This window comes from Amblyomma maculatum, chromosome 4, assembly GCF_055883805.1.
Source record: "Amblyomma maculatum isolate TAMU_Amacu chromosome 4, ASM5588380v1, whole genome shotgun sequence".
In the NCBI taxonomy this organism is placed as follows: domain Eukaryota; kingdom Metazoa; phylum Arthropoda; class Arachnida; order Ixodida; family Ixodidae; genus Amblyomma; species Amblyomma maculatum.
Genome location: NC_139347.1, coordinates 63,633,280 through 63,658,530, shown reverse-complemented (window position 1 = coordinate 63,658,530; position 25,251 = coordinate 63,633,280). Strand labels below are relative to the sequence as shown.

Sequence of the window (25,251 nt, the reverse complement as noted above, 5' to 3'; positions counted from 1 at the left end):
ACGTGCCCGGTATTCACAGCACAGGGATGCCTTTGCAATTCGTGTGCACCGAAACGCAGCCGTCGCGCTCATGTTCGATCCCGGGTACTCAGATTCCTAAGCCGAGCGTCTTAGCCTCTGACCCGTAGCGGGGCCCGATTGATAACTGATTGATAACAGCCAAGTTGAATCCCGACCGCCGGCGGCTGCGCTTCGATGGAAGCGAAACAAAGAGGCGTTGGTGTGTGATGTGATGTCAGTTGTTGTTATTGTTGTTGCGGCTGTAGGAAGAAGGAAAAAAAATGCACAGGCCTGCTACTGGCTCTGTAGCTGAGCCACCTCCGCTGCCTCGTGCAGGCAGAAGAGAAAATAGAGAAGAAAGAAAAGGAAGAGGGAGAGAAAGACGCCCGCCGCAACAAGAGCCGTCGTCCACCACCGAAGCGGTGGCGGGTGCAATGACGGCCTACAACAGATAAAAATTCGGTGGCAGGCTGGCCCCCGCCGCAAGCAGCGGTGACGTACCTGCCCCAGCCCCGCACGTTAAAGATTCCTAGGTAGTCGAAATTACTCCGTAGCTCACCCCTACAGCTCCTCTTTCTTTCCACTTTCATTCCCGCCTTCCATCCTTCCGTTATGGCAAGGGTCAGGTGTACACAAAAACAAGTGCGACAGATACTGCGCGTTTCCCTTCCCACGAACCAATTACTATATAACTGCTAACTTCCGACAAGATTATGTTGTTATTATTATTATTATGGTATTATAAAATAGGAACTGGGCTGCGTTTATGCAAATGCAGTGCCTTCGTGGGCATCAAAACAACCTTTATCAGCCCATATGACTATCTTTGGAAACAGGTCCCCGCCGCGGTGGTGCAGTGGTTAGGGCGCTCGACTCTGTACCCAGGTGCGGGATCGAATATTAGCTCCTGTGGGCGCTTTTCGATGGAAGCGAAAAGCAATGCGTCCGTGTACTGCGCGATGTCGGCGCACGTTATAAAACTCATGATGGTCAATTTCCGGAGCCCGGTGTCTTTCATAGCCTCAGTGGCTTTGGAACATTAAGCGCCCTAAACTAAACAAAGCCTTAGGAACAGGCAGGACTCTGTTGTGATTTTACCATAACATTTAATAGATGTTTCTACGTTAAGTCTTTGCATGTTGCCTGGCTACGTGTTCTTTTTAATTCCCTCCCTTTTTTTAGTATCTTTTTATTCGTTAATGACATATTTCTTACCCTTAACCTCCTTACCTTTAGATGGGCATGAGATTATGTGTCGTTTTGCACAGGCCATGATATGGTGTGGCAGCCCGTTACAGCACATTGGGTGATCCTGGGCGATAAAAAGCGAACATAAACCATATATTTTCGTCATTTGTTGAACCCTCTCCATGGTTCATGAAAAGTTGATCTCACCGTGTTGGTTCAGCGGCGGTGACACTCGGCTACTGATCCGGAGTTACCGGATGCGACCACGATCGCGGCAGCCGCGTTTCTATGATTTTAAAATTGGTGTATAGGAAAGGTGCCGTACCTCTCCCTCTTCTCCGTGGACTCCTGAATCACGCCGTACGGGGAGAAAGATGGGAGTGAAAGTGGAAAGAGGTAGCATAGTGGAGGGCTTCGATGCAATTGCGGCCGCTTTATAAATAATGCACCCACATCAAACAACACACGGACGCCTCTCCGCTCATCGAAAGCCAACCGTCCGCGGTCGGGTACGAACTCGGGTGCTCTGGTTCAGCAGCCGGGCATCTTGACCCCTGCGCCATCGCAGCGGAGCTTATTCATGTTCGCGTTTCCTTGGCGGTGCTTTTGAGGTCTCCGCCGGGAAGAGAGATAGCTTTGTTCCTTTTCTGTTTTAAGCCCGAAAACCGGCGTAGTGTAAATGAAAACGACGTACACGTGGTTCCAGCGACAGCGCAGCATGTAGGCCCTTGGAGATGACTCACCAAATTTTATTTATGTTCGCCTGCGGGATCCCCTTTCGGTTGTCCTCGTTTTCGGCGCCTAGTTCTCCTCGATGATTACAAGCGCGCAGAAAAACATTTCGAGCTAAAAATGTTATTTTAATCGCCCATGCATGTCCTTAACCGTTATCCCTGCTATCGTTTACCTAACGCTTCAGGCATGTTTTAACTGCTACAGTTGCACAACGCTTCCTTTGCGAGTTGAGGAAGGTTTAAACTCCTTACATTTACTCCAGAACGTAGGTGAATAATTGTGACAGAACTACTCCGAAATTATTCTTAGAGATGATAGTAAACGTTACCGTATATCCTGGCGCATCTTTCTCAATATAAATGTCGAAAGTGCCACCCTCAGGAGTCAGTAAATGATAATATCTCCTGTCTCTGCCAAGGTGGTAAAATAGGTGGCTACCTAAAACGTACCTAACAGTGATTACTTTTGTTGCGTTGCCCTCTGGAGGGCGGAATCTTCGTTTAGTTATTTGCACCTTCTGATAAAATATTAACCCCGTAAGCAAATGCAGTGTAAACATCCTAAAACTTTGAAACTTTGCACTAGATAAGGCTGAGAGTCAAGTGTATGAATAAATAAATACATACATAAATATTCCATGATAATGATATATTTGAACGGCTGTATTTCGTAACAGATTTTAGGGTGGAATTTCGCATATTTTCGGCCTCTGTCGTGTTAAGGGCTCATACATTTTTAGTATTTTTGTTTAATATTAGGGAAATATTTTGTTTGTTGACTTAAAATTGGCTAATCTGTTAAGCCTTACGTTCAAATGCATGCTGTGGACTTGCGGTATGAGCTCCATACGAACTAAGTACACAGTTATTTTGACCTAAATCTTAGTGCACCACGTTTTTTCTCGGCGTTGCTTTTTTTTCTCACACTTTTTCCTAATCCGGAGCCCTTCACTGCGGTTCGTCTTTTGTGCTTCCTCGTTTTTCCCTCGGTCATTTCACACATTTTCACCCCACCGTCAGGCGCGCCACGATACTGCTTCGGGTCCTGTGGCTGCTGATTTTGACATCTGATGTTCGCTTCTTTTTCTGCTTCTTTCTTATCAACCCGTTGTCGCATTCACTAAGTGTTCAAGGTCACACTACACAAATGAGCGTGTGCAGTCAGCCACTTTGCGCAAGGTCGTTTGTGCTAAAATACATGTTTCATTCTTGTTAGGTTAAACACTCATATTTTACACTGCACTTACTTACGCAATGCGGTACCTCTGTAACAAGCCCCCATGAGTGCGAGCTCAAGGCTTGAGAGCGCTTTATAGCCGGGGTGATGAAACAGCGTAGTATCGGCGTTTCTCACTTTTTCTGCTTTATCAGATCTGATTTTACGTGAGAGCGTACTGGGCTCGTTGTGCCGAAAAGCCGTCGCCGTACCCTAGGTTGAGAGAGAGCTTTCAAGGATGGATAAAGAAAGTGCCGATAAATATATACCGCCCCGGAATGCAGCGGCTACTAGAACTCCGGGACCTGTTACGTCTTTGCAAAGACAGTTGGCGCTTGCACGTTCGAGTCATGATAAGGCCTCGCTCAAAATTGGCTGATCCACACTGCCCGTGTAATCCGGAAGCAACGTGGGAGCTCCAAGCCGCTATCACGTCATACCCTTAAGACGGTGCTTTAATGTCCCCGTTTTTAAGTGCTTTATCCAAGAGGTCGGCGCCAGTTGACGGTAATTAAAAACAGCCCGAGTTTTCCGCTGGTGGCACGGACGAGTCGACGATTACACCAGGCGCCTACAGCATTTGTCGTAGACCAAGTTACGCCGCCGGCAGTTAAGTTTTTCACTTGATTTGTGTTCTCCCTTAGACGTAAAGAATCATTCATTCCAGATCACTTCTGTTAGAATTATACTCTATGACCATCTGACCATCTGAATTCGCTAGCAGTTGCGAACTCTCTCTGCACTATCACAGACATCGCACATACAAAACCATGCGCTAAGTTTGCTTGCTCGTCGCCAAAGGGACCAGCTTCAGCTAAAATTCGATCGTTCTGCGCTTAGTGTCAGAGAGTGAACGTGTAAAGTTTAGTCTCACTTTGCTTACTTCTAATTTGAATAAATTATAGAGCGAAGCTAGTTGGTAATGTCGTAGTCTTTTCGGCATAAGATTTCACTCGGGTGCCGATGCAGGGGCATAAGTGCGGTGGATCTTGATCGTGAGAAAGCGTATTTATCGATAGCTGTGTTCAGTAATTGGCCATATGGGACTTTAAATAAAGAGGATACCCTTAACAAGCGTTCCATAGCCTTGAAATATGCTCTCTCAACCCCTTTACACGCATTTCTCTGGAGACTTCAAGTCGAACATTACGGCATCATTATTTTTCTTCCTGCTACCCGTTATTTGGCCATGTGTTGACCTTAAATAAAGAGGACGCTCATAACAGGCTTTTCATAGCCTTTAAATATGCTCACTCAACTTCTTTACACAAATTCCTCTGGAGTTTAAGTCGGACATTCCGGCACCTCTATTTTCGAAACTAAATACTGCTTATTGGTATTCTGAGCACGGCGATTTCCTCCCCATCATTAGTTCCGGCAAACTAGTCGCAGATCTCTTTTCCCGAGTCAGCTGCTCTCAAAATGTTAGCAAAAGCCCATGACTAACGTGGGGTGAGAGACGAGAGTAAATTCAGCTAAAACAAAAACTTGCGCCGTGCGCAGTCTATTTCCCAGGAATTCATGGAGAAGTACTCCCCGTACTGACGAGCTCCCGATCCGACCAGTATGTCAAGGTAGCAGACACCATCGAAAAGTACTCCCCGTACTGACCAGCTCCAGATCCGATCAGTACGTGAAGATGGCAGAGACGACGGAACATAGCAGCGGGCCGCAAATGGAGGACTGCAGACCGGCGGAGTCTAGATCGTCTGCCTGTGTTCTGCAAAGCCGGAGGAGCCTCTCTTGCGTGTTCTTTTTTTGTGTGTGCTGTTTTTTTCTGTGAACTCTGTAAATTTTTAAAAACTTTTTTCTAGGCTTCTCTGACTGTTTGAGAGGAAAGGTCGTGCATCTTTCTCTTTCTGTTTGAAGTAAAACGCTCCTTATCTTCTCAGACATTTTACTTTCTGACAAGAACTCCCTGCACAGCGTCGGACTGACACTTGTTTTTGTTTTTATGTCGCAATCTTAACGCAAATAAAGTGTCAGTCTGTTGAACTAAAATTTGTCATACTTTCATACGCATGTCACTTCTTTGGACAAAGTGCATCTCATGTATGAAAATTAGTGGAGGCAGCTGAAAGCTAATCTCTATTTCTTTACACGATGACAACGTTCAGGAGATGTTCGAAAACCTTATCCTGAAAGAGATTCTGAGAGTAATAAAAGTGGCTGCAGCTGTCTTATAAACACGAAGGGGATACCCCTAATAAGCTGCAGACCGAAACAGCAAGCTGCTCATGCGCATGCGCTTTAGCAGCTATTGACCGCAGTGAGCAGTACTAAAAGAGTACGTTATAGCCTAAATCTGCCTAATGTATGATCGGTAATTGGACACCCCCTAAGAAGTTCAAGAATCGTCGTGCGAATCGCTTTATCGGCGCTCCGTGCAAAGGTTTATCACTCACTAGAAGATATGAAAACCGAGCGCCTGGCTTTTTCTCAGCAACGTTTCTTAGACGGGAGCCTTACCATCTGTCTGTTTGCCTCCCCCAGTCGAGCTCAATGATAGTCCTCCTTCCCACAGTACAAAGTGCAGAGTCATGCGGAGAGCGGGTTATAAATGCGTGCTTTTCGGTGGCCACTGCCTTGTGCGTTCGGTCGTGGGTGGCCACGATGGCAGGCTTCCGAAGTACGGTTTTCATCTCTGCGATCCTATACGCTGTACATGTAGCAGCATCGGATGATGTGGTGCGCACGCAGCCACAACAGGTCCACCTATCGTACGGAGGTAAGAAAGCAAGCGCTCAGCTACAAACTTCGTTCATAAAAGGAGCTCTTTATCGCCTTCTCAGGTTCCAACTAACATGTGCAATTGTTTGAATAACGCTTTGCTCGTTCGTCCGGGAAAGAGTCTTTCGTAAGAGGTCAGAAAGCTGAACGATCGCGCTTAAAGTTTGATATGAACATCAAAGCCTGCGAAAAGTTCTCGTGAATATATGGAAGCCAACCAGTGCTTCATCATGGCAGGTTGACGTGCGAGCAGATACCTTCAGATATGTTGTCATAAGGCATTTATGAAACGCGGCACATGACAACTTCGGACAGCAGTAGCTGATTGCTTTTGCCCAAGTAACACTTTCCAAGTAACGCAGAACACTGCAGGCAGCAAAATACAATGCGTAACGTTGCCTGATGTATGATGCGACGGCGTTTCAGCATTAAATCGCCACAACGTTTTAGGCACATGTGGCACCAACATTGCGTGCAACATCTCTACGTTTCTTAGTTATATCGCGACAACTTTCGTGAACAGAAATTTGTTATTTATTTATTCATACTGCCGGCATAAGCATGAGTAGCCGGATATGTCCGATGACAATATTACATACATGAATAAAAAGGAACGATAAAACTATGCAGTTCATTGGTACTTGCATGCACAAAACACACCACTTTACAAGAAACCCGTGCAGTCCTAATTATCATACAACAAGAAGCAAATCATAATTGAATAAGTTCATGGGATACCTATACCCTTGGCTACCCAAATAAATTACACAGCACACCAGGAAATCATCATACCGTTAACAAGTACTTTGTCAAAGCATTTTCAAACGCTGTAAGTTCTGTAGAATGACAATACTGTTTGGCAGCTTGTTCCACTCGTCTATTGACTGAACTAAAAAAGAATATTTGAAGCAATCGTTTCTGTAGATTAAAGGTGAAATGCATTTCGCGTGCATCACATCACATCTGGTGTGATGTGTTTCTTAATATGCATGTGATTTTATCTCATTTTATCTCATTCTTTGATGTAAAGTAACAAGTCTTGCTTTTTTTTTAGTTCTGTAACAGACAGTGGTCTAGTCTAGGCTTTATAAATAAATCGCACGGCTCTGAACCCGCTCACATTTCTGTATATTTGTTCTGGTATAAGGTAGCCAGATATGACTTGCATAGGTGAAAAGCGGAATTACGGTCATTTTCTAGGCAAGAAGCTTTACTTCTGGCGTAGCACCACATAGTTTCTTCCTCAATGTAAATAGCTTAAAGTTCGCCTTATTGCAAACATGGTCGACGTGTAGAGACCAGTTCAAGTCACTAGCTAGGTAAACACAGAGGTACTTGTATTCTTTTATTTCCTTTAAATGAATAGTGTCAAAATTGTAGTGGAACACAAGTGGAGTCTTTTTTCGTGTCACCCGCATAAACTTTGTCTTCTCCTTATTTAGATTCATTTTCCCCTTTTTGCACGAATGGTAAACATGGTCCAAATGTTCATGAAGTCTAACCTGGTCGTCGGAACATGTTATTTTAGCATAGATAATTGTGTCATCTGCATAATGCCGCATCGTTACAGCCTGGTGAAAGCCAACGTTTATATCACTAATATAGATGGGGGAAAAAAAGAAAAAAAAAGGAACTTTATAACCTAAAGTTGGCAAGGCTACATTAATATAATGCACTGGCAACGCACGTAGTCTGTTGTTAATCCGGCTGCTGCCTGCGAACCTTGTGCATGCAGTATAACCGGAGAATACCATGGCAACATAGAATATGTCTTAGAAAGGCGTTTTCATGGGAATTAGCACTAGTTTTAAGCGAATGCATTTGCGCAACGATTCGACCAAGATACCAAAGCGGACATTTTTAAATGAATATTAGCAACATGATCCTATTTTTCAGTTTCGCCGTTCCAAAATTAAAAATTGTTGACATATATTATCTATACTTCGACTGTCACTGGCTCTAAAACGGAGGCCTCATGTAGAGGCTATATGACCTCTCTGAGAGTTGCAGCTACGTGTGTGTGCGGAGCACCGTGGTGCAATCTGGTTCGAAGAGTTTCTTTATCGCAGTGTTTCTTGTCCAGCTGATCTCTTTCGCCTGATATTCGTGAGAGTGTTTGCTTTAATTACGTATGTTCTCAATACAACTGCTCCTTGAAATCTCTGTAGCCTGAGAAGTTACTCTATGTGCCTAACATTGATTGGCCGGGGGTCCTAAATGTTTTGCACGTAGGACGTGCGAATGTTTTGCTCAACTGCTGACACAAATTAGGCAACGTTCTTACTTTTTTCACATTTCTTTTTTTGCTCCAACCTCATGCTAATGTCATATCAGTGTCGCCCGAAGGTCGTACTAAGCTAACTGTGTAAGATGGGCTGGTGATCAAAAACGTGACGTTAGTAACGTCTAATGAACGTTGCGGATCGACGTTTGAAGCTATTCAATCAACGCTTGACGTTGTTTGGGTAGTTGGGTTTTTAGGCTACAAGCATAACGTATACTGGCGTTCATTCATTCCGTTCTCTCTGTTGCAATATTGACACATTCTAGAAACACACTTCAAGATGAACGCAATCAAGCTCTACACGTAGTGAGAACTGTCATGTATAATTGACACAGTACTCCTAAAGTCAAGATGGCAGCCGAAAGGTTGCAAAAATGAATTTATTGATTCATTTTTTCTTTGCCGCAGTATGCGTCGTCTGCATATGCAATTCTATCTGGATTTTCTGTCTCGAATCTTCGTGTCTATGTTTCTGCCCTTTTCTCTCGTCTTTGCTCATCACATTCGGGGTGCATGTTCTTTGGTAATGGGGAATATGGTTCTGTTTCCGGTCGTCCCCTTTCATTTCCTCAGTCTTGTCCCAGTATTACTTCGGTTGTATACCTATTTCCCTTTCCCTCCCTCCCTGTTCCTGTAGTGGTTGCTGCTACCGCCAGACAGGCTTCCCAACTTCGCTACCTTAGTCGCAATCCTGCAGAGTGGCGCACCTCAGACGACAGGCCAATTTGCTTCATTTGCTGTCGAGCCGACCACACTTCGCGTTACTTCCGTCGCCGTACCTTCCTCCCCACTCACTCCTATTACAACGCCGACCGTCGATACCACTATAGACCTCGACACTTCCCTTCCCAACCAAAGGAGCCCCGGCCCGCCTATGATGGACCTGGACACTTTCTTCCTCAACCAGATGAGCCTCGCAATGAAACCATCCCCCCTGCCCGTCGCTACAGCCGATCTCCATCCCCACAGGCTCGTCGATCCCGTTCACCGTTACCTTGTCGCAGCTTCTACCCATCATACGCCGACACCTACCTGGTAAACTAGCGAGTGCAGCGCCCGGGAGTGACGCTGCATTACCGACCCGGAGTGCCAACTCGGTACTGAACCCGCACCCAGACGTAACCTGATTGATATTCTTGTGGACGGAGTCCCAGTTTCTGCCCTTATTGACACAGGTGCCCACATTTCTGTTCTCAGCTCCTCGCTCCCGTGACGCCCCAAGAAAGTCCTCACACCTGCTACCTCATCTACAGTTCATGTTGCTGATGGCAACACAGCTACTGCGATTTGTATGTGTACTGTAAGAATTACCATTGTCGACCACCACATCCCTGTGTTATTTACAGTCCTCACCAGTTGCCCTCAAGACGTTATATTAGGACTCGACTTTTTAACTGCACACTCCGCTCTTATTGACTGTTCCTGTAGAGTGATTCATCAAGATCTGCCGCTCTCAGTCCTGACAACAAAGCTCCTGAAACTTCAACGCTCCGTCTTCGCTCCGCTGCCTCCAGAAGCCGCAGTGTATGTGCTCATGTCGCCTTTTCATGGCAACTAAGTTGTTTGCCTCACAACCGACGTGACTCTTCAGCGTAGCATCACTCTCCCTCACAACATAGTGCATGTAGCGAATAACAATTATATTCCAGGTCTGAACTTCAGCTCTTTTGTGCAAGTTCTTCCTGAGGGCATATCTCACCAAACTGACCCTATTGTCTGAGTTTATTGTAGCTGCTCTTTTACCTGGCCCTATTGCTGGAGTGCCGACACGACAGGCACCATCCCCGGCGTGGTTGCTCCTGACTTGCCCCCTGATCGTGCTAAAGCACTTACGATCTTTTTGACTTCGTACAGGGATATGTTTTATTTTGGTGACCGACCCTTGGGTCAAACGTCCCTCGTTACTCATCGCATCGATACCGGAGACGCCAGCCCACGACATTACCGAGTCACCATTTCTGAACGTCGCCTCATACAAGATAAAGTAGACAAGGTGTTGGCAAGAAACATTATAGAGCCTTCTAGTTGCCCCTGGGCGTCACCTGCCGTGCTTGTAAAAAGGACAATACATGGACAATACCTGGTTCTGCGTTGATTACCGACACCTCAAAAAAATTTCGAAGAAAGCCGTTTACCCGCTCCTTAGGATTGACGATGCCCTTGACTGCTTTCATGGTGCCACCTATTTTTCTTCGATTGATCTTCGTTCCAGTTATTGGCAGATCGCTGTCGATGAACGGGACCGAGAGAAGACCGCCTTCGTCACGCCCGATGTCCTGTACCAATCCAAGGTGATGCCTTTTGGCCTGTGTAATGCGCCCGCAGCATTCGAGCGCATGATGGACTCTGTTTTGCGCGGTTTCAAATGGACGACATGCTTATGTTATCTTGATGACGTTATTGTATTTTCTTCGACCTTCGAGAGCCATCTCCATCGCCTTTATGCCACTCTTGGAGTCTTCCGAAGAACTGGCCTTCAGCTGAACTCGAAGAAGTGTAGCTTCGGCCGACGTGAACTCAAGGTGCTGAGTCACGTGGTCGACGCTCGTGGCGTTCAACCTGACCCAGACAAAATACGGGCTGTAAGTGCATTTCCTACACCCCGCTGTACCAGTGAAGTGCGTAGTTCCCTTGGCCTTTGCTCCTATTTTCGGCGGTTTATCCCCAATTTTGCGGAGACGTGAACTTTGCGGAGACGTGGTCCACTCACCAATATTCTGAAGAATGACGCTCCAGTTCGTTGGGACCAAGAACAATCTCAAGCCTTCTCTGCGCTCATTGCAGCCCTCACCAATCGCCCGTCCTGCCACACTTCAATCCCTCGGCAGCAACGGTTGTACGCACAGACTCCAGTGGTCACGGTATTGGTGCCATTCTCGCCCAACAGCAGACGGGTCGCACTCGCGTCATTGCTTATGTCAGCTGCCTCCTTTCTGCTGCTGAGTAGAATTACTCGATCACAGAACGTGATTGCTTAGCCTTCGTGTGGGTCATTACAAAGTTTCGCCCTTAGTTGTTTGGCCGCCCGTTCTCCGTCATCACCGGCCACCACGCCTTATGTTGGCTTTCTACGCTGAAGGATCCTACTGGTCGCCTGGGACGTTGGGCCCTGCGCCTTCAGGAATACTTTTCTGTCGTCCACAAGTCCGGCCGGCTGCACGCTTACGCCGATTGCCTGTCCCGCAACCCGGTGGATTCGCCACCTGCGAGCGAGTGTGACATGTGTGTTGGCCATCTCTGACCTTTCAAACATTCGCCATGAGCAGCGCTTAGATCCCAAGCATTGTGGCATTATCAGTCGCCTGAGCACCGATCACCTTGACGCAACCCTTGCTTTGTTTGAACACCGCAACGGCACCTTATGCCGGCGGAGTATGCGACCAGATAGCGCCGAGCTTCTGCTCATAGTCCCCGAACACCTACGTGCCAACGTTCTTTAGCACCTACACGACGCGCCCACTGCTGGCCATCTTGGCGTACCTCGTACGTACGACAGCGCGCACCGCCGCTTCTTTTGGCCAGGCCTTTACCGCTGTGTTCGTCGTTACGTGCTTTTTGTGACCGGTGTCAGCGACGAAAGAAGCCCTCGGTGGTGCCTGCTAGATGCCTGCAGCCGATCGACATTCCAGTAGCCCCGTTTTCCCGAGTTGGCCTTGATCTCCTCGGGCCTTTCCCACTCTCTGCATCTGGGAATAAATGGATTCCGGTAGCCACGGTTTATACTACGCGCTACGCTGTCACCTGAGCGATACCCACCAGCTGTGCAACTGAGGTGACTGCATTTCTTCTCCACGACATCATCCTGCTCCATGGTGCTCCACGCCAGCTGCTCACTGACCATGGCCATTGCTTTCTTGTTCGAGTATTTTTTTTTTTTAAATTGGTTCACAGGAAGGGAAAGGCGCAGTAACTGTCACACTTGCTCTGTGGACACCCGAACCGCGCCGTAAGGGAAGGGAGGAAGGTGGGAATGAAGTATTCGACGAAATTCTCCGGTACTGTTCCATTATGCATTATTTCACCATCGCTTACCATTATCAAACGAACGGCCTCACCGAATGCTTCAACCGCACACTCAGGGACATGTTGCCAATGTATATATCGGATGATCATCGTGACTGGGATATTGCTCTGCAGTTTGTAACGTTCGAATATAATTCCTTCCGTCACGTTACAATGAGCTACTCATCCTTCTATCTTCTATTCGGCCGTGACCCTCCCCTTCCGTTTGACAGCGTACTGCCTCCCACCGTTAACGCCAGTTCCTATGTTCGTGACGCCATACCTCGAGCTGACGCCACCCGTGTTATTGCTCTCCGACGACTGGCTTCCTCCCAAATTCTCAAAAACGCCGCCAAGATTACCGTCATCAGGATGTCCACTACTCTGGACTTCCGCTCTTAGAGTTGGGCTGTGTGAGAAGCTCTTGCCACGCTACGCAGGACCCTACCGTGTTTTACGGCCCGTAACTTCCGTAACATACGAGATCACCCCTGTGCATCCGCTACAACAGTCCACTATGCCACGTATCGATATCGTTCATGTCGCCCGAATGAAGCCGTACTACACCTTCAGTAGTTCACCGACCTAGTGCGCACCGGGACTGTGTTTACCGGGCGGGGGGGGGGGGGGGGGGGGGTTAATGTTACATATATGCCCTGCGTTGCTGAATGTTCACGAAGACGACGATCAACAACAGTGAGACAAAAGGAAAACGAAGCTGCAGAAACGGTAGTTGGTGCTAAGAGAAGGTTGGCGCCTCCCAGAACATTCACACAAGTCATCAGCAGTTGTGTTTGTTGTGCTAACCTTCTCGCCACGTATCAATATGTTTCTTCCCGCCTTAGTTTTCTCTAGCCTTATTTGTTGTGTAGCTAGTGTTGCCTCAAATATGTCATCTAATGTGTTGTGTAATCCGAGCATCATTAGCCTGTCCGTGGAGGTATCTGCCCAGAAGTGTACAGCTTCTCTAGCCTTATTTGTTGTGTAGCTAGTGTTGCCTCAAATATGTCATCTAATGTGTTGTGTAATCCGAGCATCATTAGCCTGTCCGTGGAGGTATCTGCCGAGAAGTGTAGTGCTCGTTTAATGCATTTTCTGATCATGCTATCGATCCTATTTTTTGTGCCTTCTTCATGTCTAAGTATGGCATGGCATAACCGACGCTGCTTATTGCGAAAGCTTGTATAAGCCATAATAGGTTACTTTCTTTATTGCCTCTTTTTTTATCGGCTATTCTTCTTAAAAGGCTTGTCGCTTGTATGGCCTGTACTTTCTGTTCTTTTTCTCCATTTGTACCCGTTTGTTTTGAGGACAATTCCTAGCACCATCATTTGCTCGACTTTCTGGACCGCTTGTCCCTTCACTTCTATATTTACATCCACTTGTTCTTTTTGCCTTAAGTGTTTCGAATTGTATATAAACAACTCCTATTTTTCTGAAGAACATTTAATGCCCCTCCCTTTTGCATATTGTACAGTGTTGTTTGCCGCCTCTTGCAATTTGTGCTCGATTTTAGCATCGCTACCTTTGTTTGTCCAAATGGTAATGTAACCCGCATATAGGCTGAATTTTAAGTCCACGCATGGGTATGTTGAAAAGTGCGGGCGATAGCATCGCACCGCAAGAAAAGATGTACGAATATATAAGAAACATTTTAACGTACAGAAAAGCAAAAGTAACATATCAGAGGACAGAATCTCAGATATTCGAACTGGGGAGCAGGGGCACACCATAGGAAGAGCCCTATGGTGTGCCCCTGCTCCCCCCTATGGTGTGCCCCTGCTCCCCAGTTCGAATATCTGAGATTCTATCCTCTGATATCTTACTTTTGCTTTTCTGTATGTTAGAATGTTTCTTATATATTCGTACATCTGTTCTTCTACGTTTAGTTCTATGAAGCCCTGTAGAATAGCATCTTGTTTTACATTGCCAAATGCCTTCTTCAGGTCCAACCCTAAGATAACTTTATTATATTTTGATCTTGATTTTACTATGTAGGAGCATTCGCTCAGACGAAGTTCTGACGTGGGGTTATGTTCTCTCAATGGCAGGATCTAAAGCTTATCAGTGTCATTTCAGCAGAGTCACCTGGCTACAAATAGTGGAAATATTGTCAAAATTAATAAGAGCGCATTTAAAGTCTGGCGTTTGGGTCTGGTGTTTTGTATTAGACGCGTTGGCTAATTTCAAGCGCTTTTAGTAATGTAACAACATCCAAAGTGTGGTTGTTGTTTTTTTAGTGTGTCTGTGTATGCTCCAATAAAGAACAAAAAAGCTTCTATGGTGCATTGTATTGTTACTACTTATCTTTACACACAAAACATCTGTTCGAATCCCCTGAGTTAAATTTTCTTCCGAACTTTTTTAAATTCACAACATTGATATATATTACTAACAACTTTCCTGTGGTGTGTTCCCGTTTGGGCCACATTATGTGATGCTTTTGGTTCTTAATCGCAGAAGAACCAGCCGTGAACAGAGCCACGAGATAATGGTATGACAGCGGTTGCACTATGCAATTAACCTACACCGTAACCATTTCCTGCCTTCACTGAGTGTATGTTAGCTTTAGGTTGCGTTCGGAGACACCTTTCAGCAACAATCGCCGTTTCACTGAAAGCATCATCTGCTCGAGTGCTCCTACGGGATATGGTTTGGCAATACCCAAACAGGAACACAGCCCAGGAAAGTTGTTAGTAATTTATTTTAATGTTCCCGGCTATGGCCGACCAGAGTTGCTGAGAATATTTAAGATGAATACAAATGTAACTCCAGGAGCGAACATCCTGGGCACTCTCCACTCACGACAAAGTTTTTAACATTTGCCAGAACTTTTCGCATAGGCGTAAAGCATGTCGCTTTAATTACTCTGCTTTGGGTTTGTAACAGGAACGACGTCCTGAAATTTCGTTTCTTTTAAAACGGTGCAGAGAAAGTGAACGACCTCGCTATAAACGCAGGCAGCAAAAAATGCATGTCATAACATAATTCTCGCTTGAGTGAGTTTACTGCCAAGAACGAGGCTTATGGAGCAATGCTTTCGAAGGAGCACTTTGGCCATCACTGTAACTCTGTTTTCTTCCCTTCATTCCTTCCGCCTACAAGAGGAACACTTTTTATTTTGAGTTTACTGAGACTTGCAGGCTTTTCACAGCAGTTACAAAGCTATAGCACAACAAAGCTTCCTCGTAAAATCCCGTAGGCTTCGAGCAAACGCGTATACCTGGCAGTGGCAGCGCCTCTGTTCCGGAGCGGCCCGTACAAACTTTCCAGCCATGTTTACCTCTGGAGTGCGCTTCGTATTTTATATCTAGCTGCTTGCAAAAGTTATAGAAGTATACACAGAAGGGAACGCCCTCTTAAGAGACGGTTCAGGAGCAAGCCTCCGGCGCTCTATTTTATGTTGAAAATCTAGAGCAAGGAAGCGAAGAAAAATATTACCCGTCTGCAGGAATTCTCTTTACCCCCTTTCACGCCACCTTGTCAAACGTGCAGCGGAAAAAATAAGAATACGAGGTCGAAGGTAAGAAAAAAAAAATAACAAAAGCACTCTTTCCGCAAACTCAGACGGTGCTTTCTGCAAGGCGTTGCTTTCTGAGCATGTCGAAAACTAGAAGTTGGCACGATTTGAGGGAAACAAAATAGCACGTTATTGTACCGGATGGCGAACATCATCAAAACCTTTACTGACGCCTATTGGCATATTTCATACGGATTATGAAGTACGAAGATTTAATGCAGCGTAGAAGAATACCAGAACATTGCTTCTGTGAGTCTGAAAAGGTACAAGGCCAAACCAAAATGTTTTGTGGTTTACATTTTGAACTTTATTTACACACCAACTGGGGTGCAATAAGAATGTCATCTTTCTGCTTAGTCACTGCACATTTTAGCGGAATTGCTCCATCGATTCAGAACTTCTCGTCTTGAATACGAGACTGCTTTCGACTACTCATGTTGGCAAACTTCACCACTTCCCGCACTTCTAGGTTCGTGGTTACCGACGAGCTCGATAAGCGCCCCTGGATGGCGCGAACAGATGAAATTTCAATGGGAAGAGGTCTAAATTTAGGGAGGATATTCTAGTATCGCGATAGAAATTTGATGAAATTGAGCCCCTTTGAGACACTGGGACCAGAGATTTCCGAACACTACTCGTTAATTCTTCTTCGTGCAGATTGCTAGCAGAACAGACCTGCTTCTGCCACAACCGTGGAAGACGAAATGACACGATTGATATCAAACTGTGCACACGTGTGCACAGGTGCACGAACTCGATGAATACATACGTAGATGGCAGTACATCGGCCGTATGCACGCGTATGCCTCGCAGACAGCGGTGTGCAAAGACGTGAGAGAAGCGGGGCTGAAGCTGTTTCGTGACATATTGGAAACCTTGTGGTAGATGTAAAAAATGCAACATTCCGCTGATTGTTTAGGATTATCTCATGGCAATGAACCGGTAAGCTTAGCAGGGTATTCTCGCGGCCCATAGGGAACACGAGCTCAAGTTCCGCCGCACGACGGCAGCGCCGCATTTCTCGCGTGGTGGCGAAATGTGAAACGCCGAGACGTCGCCGGAGCAGTCGCTCCGCTAGATTCCTGCGCACGTGCGGCGAACGAGTTCCGCCAGGCAGTTTCTTCGCGATATAAATGCTTCCGACGAAGGAGAACGGTGATACGATGTAGTGCTGTGTTGTAGGAAGCCACAACAATGTGCGAAACGCTGAAAAACGAGACTCTCGAGTGAAACAGGTTCCTGCAGCAGGGAGAGAGAGGCTGGCGCGATGCTGTTAAAGGAATAATCGTGAGCACATGTTGTTTAGGTAAATTATCAAACTGAAGGTCTTAGCTATTTCTTTACTTAGCTTTATGCTGGTTCCGGGAATGATCAAAATGTCGTTTTAGAAATTGGTGGGGAATATTGTAATTACTGTTTTTTCTTTATACGGTTTTCATTTCCATTATTATTTTTTTCGTATTCTTACCGATTGTTTTAGGTTGCAACACTCCGATTGCGCTCACAGTGTTGTCGTAGGTAATGTAGTAAGGGGGAATGATCAGAATATGCAGAAGAAACGCAAGAGAGGCAAGAAAGACAAATCGGGCTTCGCCGTGGGTTTTGCGCTATTGTTTGACCTGTTTCAGTCCGAGCTCCACAAATCATAAAAACCACTTCTTCTAACCTTAAGCTATTTAATTAACGTCTCAGAATACTCCTGCAAAAGTGCACTACATATTAATGTTGTTCTTAGTACTTTCAAAGCAAGCTCCTTTCAGCAAATGTTCTGTTCCTCAAGCAACTCCTGTCGGTATAAGTTCTCACTGTCTCCTTTGTGACGCTTCTCGTGTGATAGGAGTAATAACTTTGCAGGCTTTCCAGAAATGGCAGAGGAAAGGAAAAGAGAAAAACCGCAGGCAAACATGAACGAAACACAACGCGCGCATCGAATTCTTAATTAAAACCGGAATGTCACCGAAACGTAACTTCCCTATCGCCAGCACGGACTGTGCCCGTCCAGGCGCTAGGAAAGCTTCGGACACTGCTTATTAAGCTGGCATAGTGGATTTGCCGCCGGCCCGCTGCGTCGGCTCGCGCCCGCTCGGCAGGTTGTCATTGGACCGGTGCGTCGCCTCCGCAAAAAGGCCTCCGTCGGCGCGTGTCATCTCCGAGATTACCGCTCCGCGCCGTCGCACTTCCTGAGAAAGTTGGAAACTTAGACTCCATTAAGAGCCAATTATAAAGGAGTCCACGGTTTCAGAGATAATCCACTCACTGCGGAAGCGGCCTTCTTCCGATCACGCTGCTCAATCCTGGCTCCGTCCGTATATAACTCACGGCATTTGATCACTGATGATACCCTTAATCCCTGGTGCCCATGAGCTTTCATGTCTATAACGAATGAGGAAATATACTCGAATCGTGCATTTCCTCCTTTGTAACGTCCGTAACGGGTGGCAACGCAGTACGAAAAGTGTTCGAGATATGTTTTTCGCATCTGTTTCTGATACCCCTTTTATACCGCACTTCTTTAATGTAAAATTTACTATTTCTTTTCTAAACTAGCCAGCGGCAACCAACAAGTGCAAATACAGTAGTACACGTACTCATATATAGCTATATTTACAAAGTCAGCAAAAAAATCAGAAATAAGCTGCAGCCTTGATAAAGAGACAATGATGTCATGTTTTCGGTGCACAATTTATCACGAAATCGAAAATTCCGCCAGCGGTCTCTGGAAAGTTCGTTCTTCCTGGCCCCGTTATATCGTCAATTATTTGATGTGCATACGCTATTTCGACTAACATATACATATTATACGCTTCATGACGTAGCCTTGACTGGGTGCCGCTAAACGTTATAAACCCCTGAATCACTGAAAAAAAAAATTATGTGTAAAGGAGAGAATGTGTTGCCTCTCCGTCGTACGTTAAAAATAGAAAACAAAGGCGTGTAGGGGTAAAGATTCTGAAGTGGATAAGTATAGATTCGGGAAAGTAGAAAGTGAGCGAACTTCAAAAGTTCCGGTTAAACATGTATTTGCTTAGGCAATAAGAATTGCAATTATGACTAATTAGAAAGCGGATATGATGAAACTTGTATAGAGCACAATGATACGATCACTAGATGCATCCCTGCGAGCTCTGCACGTTGCAGCGTTGCACTGCATCAGATCGGCCTCTGCTAACATTCTTCAGTTGTCCTGAGGATACATCGGTGAGATATGGTAACTCATCCAGCTGTTGGCATATTATTGAGCTGATAAAAAGATCTTCATTTTTTATATTATTTTTATTCAAAATGGCCTATAGACATTGCTGTCCCAAAAACGTGCTGTTTCATGGTCGTTTCAATTACTTACACCAAATATGTGGTCCAACTTTACAAGCGGAGAAACTCAGAACCAGCGACTGCTAGGTCATGTTAGCATCATAGGTTAATGTTGAGAGCTGTCGCCATCTCTTGCAACTTGAATCTATTATTCTCGTTTCTAGCTCCTTCAGCATAAATTTAATTGTCTTATTCTTTTGAATGTAACATCCGCCTTCGTCCTTGTCCATAAATAAAACTCAGGAACAAAATATATTCCTCAAAGGAAACTACAGCTGACCTTTCAATGTCTTCTTTTCTTTATTTCTTCTTTAGCGCATTGAAAGCTCTGCGACTAGGCTCCCCGATTCTGCAACGGTTTTCAAATGAAATATGCTGAGAAATTTTGCCCACAATCTTTCATGAACGCAGCGCCTTTGCTTTTATATAATTGGTGAAAGTATAATCAGCGAGCGCAGCAGCGGTTACGCGGTCAAAAATGAGGAAACAAAAATGTTTTAGCAGATTCGACACAACAACTAAACAGTTTTGAAACAGTGTTTCTTCTGGTAGTCCATTGTAAAGGTGAGTAGCCCGAAAGTGGCCACAAAGGAGGGCTATATATTGTTAACACAAGCTTCTTAGTTGGAAAAATAAGTGCTCCGCTAAGGATCAAATTCGAAGCTGCGGTGTTTCTGTTGAAGATTTTCAGTTTCCATATGTTCCCACATGACTGCATTCCAGTGGGTGTTGATGAGTATTTACTTCATTATGCTTCAATTTGAGCTTCACGCACAAAGCCTTCGTTCCACAAATATGCAACATATGTTGCAAATTTACACGCCACGGATCCGTTCACTCACACGGCGCGACGGATAGTAAACTTTTTCAGCAAATAGTACATGTTGTCAACGGAACCTGTAATGGATTGGGTTCACCTCTTCAACTCAGAAGTACAAGACATTGCGTTGCCATTTATTAGAAAATGCTGAAACCACCTAGCCTGCGAATTTTAGCGTCTTATTTATTAAGAGTGCCCTAGCAACGAAGCTTAATATATCAGAGACAAAAAGAACACTTCTGAAAGAATAAACAAGTCCCGATACGCTAAACAGCCTATAAGTAGCTTTTTGCCGAGATCTGTACATGACTTGGCCTACACCGATGATGGTCTCATTTCAGCACGTTTCATGCGATTTCAAAGTTCCAAACCAAAGCTATCAAACCTCATTTCTTAAATTAAAGTGCTCGATGATTAAGCTGTGAGACGACATATTTTCAATTTTTACCATAACCACAGACATGGTTTGTGTCTTGTCACTAATCGGCCCATGCATTTTTCAAATTTACATCGTCCTTCCCCCGCATTGTCAGTGCTACTAATCACTAGTGGTGTGAGAATATTCAAGCCTTCTAGAATTTTTGACGAGCGTTTGCTATTAGAATTAATTCGCACCACAGTTTTACCATTCGAACTATATGAACTTGCAATGTTCAAAAATTACAAATTTTTATAGTTGACTTCAGCTGATAGCAAACATCCTGGCACTGCCAAATCATAGTACGCTTTACTTGTCGCATGACTTAAATAGTTTTTTCCTCGTAGAAGTGATTGCCAGCTCGTGGCTGAAACCCCCACGTCATATTGGCTGAACTTATTCGCTTTAATTCATTTTCGTGAGAACACCTAGGGTCCCTACCTATTCTAACAATGGATTTGTTCACCTCTTCCAGCGCTTAGCTGCCTAGCTACTGATAGCAAACTGCAGTTATGTGTATCTGTCCTTGCCTGTCCTGTGCGTGTGTGCGTGTGCGTGTGCCTGTGTGCGTGCGCGCGTGTGTGTGTGTGTGTGTGTGTTTCAGTTGCGTCGTCGTTTGCTCAGCAGCGTTCGTCATGTCCTAACAACTTGCTCAACAATCCACCAATAACTTTATTTAATTTTATTCCTGGATATTAATTTTAGGCCGAACCTCTTGCCTAGCCTGCCTAGGCAATTGATCATCCTTAGCAAATGATGCATTGATTGACTTTTCACTTAGCAAAGCAATGCCATGTACCAATCGCCATTCGCTGAGGTTTTCTCTATTCACTTTTATTCCTAACTGTTCCTAATCCAAGTCTGTGAGTGCGTTCTGCAAGCAAGCGGTAAATAGATCTGGAGAAACTCTGCCTAGCCTAGAAGCCCTCTTATTGAGATTATCAGTGCTATGATTACTATGTAGCAATCACAGAGCTTTTCTAATCCTTTGCATATGACTGATTTACACTCTGCTTTAGAAATACTTCCGTGATTGCATAGGTTTAAAGTGAATGAAATGATTTCTCGTAATCTATGACGGCTGTATGTACATATGCTAGTTTATATTCTGATTATATTTTGGTTAGTTATATTCCGCGCACCTACGAATCTGCAAATTGGTCTGACACTTGGTGTGTAGTGTGAAAATGATCTTTTGTCGTGTTGGCTTTACGGAATCTTGCATCGTCTTCTGGTTGATTGATGGATTGTTGTCTTGTTTCTACGTAATACCTTGTAAGTTTCTGGTCCGTCACTTTGTAGATAACGAACAGCAAGCTGGTAGATCTGTAATTTTTCAAGTAATTTGCGTCCCCTATCCTATATATTAGGATAATGGTGGTAGGAGGAGGAGAAAACATTTAATTACAATCATATGATTTAAGAAGGGAGGCGCATTTTGTTGTGGAGCTGAGTGGCAGACGCTATTCCATGGTGGTATTATTTTTATTTTAAGATTTCGGCATACTCGAGGTCATGAGGCGTTTCACTTTAGGCTGCCAAGTTTTTCCAGCATTAGCTTCTGCTCGTCTTTCGACAAATCTATAGTTAGCTCATCCGCACTCCTTTTTCATTTCATCCAATTTTGTTTTACTTCGTATTCTTTATCGACGGAATGGCTGATTGATCTCCGCCACTGCCATTATCATCATCATCGTCCTGGTTTCGGCTACTCTGTAAATTAGTGTAAAATATATCGGCTACATTAACTCGTTTGCATAACGGTAATGGCACCGCCCTCCTTGTCTCTTATCGCATACGTCTGATTTTTATGTGTGCCTAGTTTTCTGTTTCCTGCTTCAGGCTATCGCTGTTCCTTAAGGTATGCTCGATTTTCTTCATATTACATTTCTTTATGTCAGTTACCTTAAGGCCATCGATTAGCTCTGATAACTTTGCCAGTTCTATCCGCTCTCTCTCAGTGAAGGCTTCCATGCTTCCCTGTTTCGTAATCACAACCTTTGTCCACATCGATAGCGTATCGATATCCTGACTCACTATCCCGTCGCGTATTTCTATTGCGCACGCCGTAATGATATCTTTAGAATTATATTTGATTACTCTTACTATAAAGTCGTGCTTTTTAGTTAAAGCTGAATATTGTCAGGCAGCGCCAAAGAAAGGGAAATCTTTCTGAGAACGCACCAGGCTAAGATTGAGTTACATCCTGTAAATAACCTTTAAGAGTATCTATTTTTGGTTGGGTTTCTTTCTTATAGTTTCTTCCGTTCCTCCTTCAAGTCTAGAATAATCCGAGACCAATTACCATCGTGGTCACTTCATTGCAACTTTCCGATGACATCCGCATCCTGCTCAGCACAGGGGTTAGCGCAAAATATGAAGCCGATTTAAATTTTATTTTCCTATTCTGAGCCCATGCAAGTATAATCCTGGTGCTTCTGCCTATTAAGGAAGGTGTTCGTGATTCGCAAAATATTGCGTTCGGCGAACTCTACAAACAACCTCCACTGGCTGATTCTACAGCCTATGTCAGTCACCCATTTCCTGGTCACCCGCTTCTCCCGGCTTACCCTTGAATTGAAGTCTCCAATCGCTACCGTGTACACTGTCTTTGCCTTACCCGTTACCACTTCTACGCCGTCATAGAAATTTTGGACCACCTGGTGATTATGACCGGGTATAACCGCGTAGGGCTTATACCAGCTTCAGTTCGTGCTTTTTTAGCTTAGTTACGATGCCTACCATCCACTCATCAATGCTATGTAATTCATCTATATTACCAGCCTTATGATTATTGACATGGAGTCCCATGCCTGGTCCGTGCCTTTCCCCAGAACTAGGGTTGCATTAAACGTATCTAGCCATTATAGCATATTTTCATGCTTCATCAGTCATGCTAACCTCACTAAACCATATACCCTGTTTAATTCCCGCTTGTTGCTCGACCAGCACTGCTACACTAGGCTCAGCAGATCAAGTTAAATTTATCCAGTTAAAAATTGCAGGTTAAGTCTATAATGATGGCCTATATGGAGCCACATTTTTTAGCGCCCTCCTCCGCTTCCCAGGTTTGGCAGCCACCACGGTCACTAGCTTCGCTGCCGCTGGAGAGTTAGGGCCGAGGTGTTAATTTGATATTGCCGACGTGCGACGACGACCGAGACTGCGAGAGGTGCCGCCGGTCGCCATATAGGAAGTGGTGGCCAGTTAGGATGCATCAAAGTGGCCAGATTTCGTTGTCGTGAGGGAGTGTGTTTCTGGCTGTCGTCACAGAGGTCAACTGCACACAAATGTGATTATGCAATTCTATTGACAGGCGGATTATTGACACGCGGATTCGAACCACGTTCCTATTGCATGCAAGGCAGATATTCTACGCTGCACTGATTCTGAGATAGTTCGAAAATATTTCGTTCAATTTGCAACCAACTTTAATTACCTGCAGTATCTTCGCACCTAATTATTTATATTTAACAACAATACTAAATTTTCTTTCTTCTGCAGAATGTTGCATACTTCATTGACCTTAACAGTATTAAAAAAATATTTGAAACGTGTTAGAGGTGGTATCCGCTCAGTTTTTAATATTTTATTCGCTTCACACTCTAAAGGATATTTTTTTTTTTTTATTGGCAAAGTTCTGTAAACAACCCGTAATTGCTGATGAACGTGTCCAAGATAGTGTCGCAAAAAATATCACTAGTTTATGACTGGGGTCTGGGAGGCACTCGTATACAGAGAAAAGCTTGGGTATCTTTGTCAGGTCGTGTAGATAGCATGGCTTAGCATTAAGAAAAAACCAATAAGCTTCAGTTTATGTAAGAAAACAAATGGCATGTGCGTACTCTCCAGGTTGCTTCCCCTGTCGACAAGGTGCATTTCTGTCCCAGATAGAAGGCGACCATTGCTAGAGCTCAATATTTACTATAAGACGTAAGATACGTAAACCAGGAAGTACAGTAAAAATGTTCTTCCTTGTTAAAGGAACTTTTTTTCAAACTTCGTATATGCTGCTTTTTTACAGCTAACGAAAACCAAAGAGTGGTCACATGGGTCACCTTTGACCCTACAAGTACTCCAAGAGTCGAGTATGGTGTGAAAGGATTCCACCACACGACCGAAGGCACCACAACACGATTTCAAGATGGCGGAGAAAAGAAAAGGGTTCTCTACATTCATCGCGTTCTGCTTAAGAACCTGCAGCCTAATACTCAATATAGTAAGTTATTTCGAACTTTCTTGCTACTTTCAGAGTGATATATTTCGGCTGGCTTTAACTACATTCAAATGAGATGCGAACTGAATGTGTTCTAAGATCTGACTTTCGACGTCTTTTTATTTTTCGGTAGTTTCCTTCTTATGTTTTCTAAGCTCCTTAACGGAATCAATATTCAGCTTGTGTGGGATTCTAACGCAGTATTCAGTCGGGTTCTTGGTGCCACGGGAATCCTTTCTATCTGGTCACGCCATGGTGGAAGAGGTAAAATAGACTGCAGAAATGACATTCCAGATCAACGCTGCTGACAATGCGGCTTGATTAAATTTGAAAAATGCGGCTGTTCAGGAGTGGGGAATGATCTACATGTCCACGTTGGCAGCAGAGGAATTATCTTCTTTGGAAAGCAACGGCGCTCCAGTCTTAGGCATTACCTAAAATAAAAATCGCGGCTTAGGTCACGCACTTGGTTACAAGTATAGCGTATTCTTTCAGCAACCAGAACCACATTTTTTATATGGTAATTGCGGTATCAGCACTATCACGCGAAACATTTAAACGCGCTTTCGGCTTACAGAAAAGGAGCTACAGCAAGCATTTATCAAGTGCATTTCATTTTCATCTATTTGTGATTTTGTCTCCCGTTCTGCACTGTATTTAGAGTACTCAAGTGAATGTTGCTTGTAACGAGAACCTGGGTTAAAAGATCGCGGGTTGTTATCAGTGTTTCTTATACCGTGGTTTAACTGTAGCGCCAAATACTCGGCCTTTCATAGACACACAAAACAAATCTGAACAGACAAATTAAGTA

At 44.6% G+C, this 25,251-nt stretch overlaps 2 protein-coding genes across 3 annotated transcripts in view; both read left to right on the top strand.

The window, feature by feature from the left end:
- The window catches only part of LOC146191256 (uncharacterized), a 49,144-nt gene extending 44,341 nt beyond the window's left edge, over positions 1-4,803 (top strand). The window contains exon 8 of the mRNA XM_084599904.1: positions 4,642-4,803. Within this exon, the coding sequence (XP_084456030.1) occupies positions 4,642-4,683 (42 nt within the window). The 3' untranslated portion in view covers positions 4,684-4,803. The remainder of the gene's footprint in view (positions 1-4,641) is intronic.
- An 849-nt stretch (positions 4,804-5,652) lies between these two features.
- The window catches only part of LOC146191255 (acid phosphatase type 7-like), a 39,553-nt gene continuing 19,954 nt past the window's right edge, over positions 5,653-25,251 (top strand). The window contains exons 1-2 of one of the 2 annotated variants that reach the window (XM_084599903.1): positions 5,653-5,866; positions 24,249-24,443. In XM_084599903.1, coding sequence (XP_084456029.1) covers positions 5,752-5,866; positions 24,249-24,443 — 310 coding nt within the window. In that variant the 5' untranslated portion in view covers positions 5,653-5,751. The remainder of the gene's footprint in view (positions 5,867-24,248; positions 24,444-25,251) is intronic. The other variant, XM_084599902.1, reaches the window with a different exon arrangement.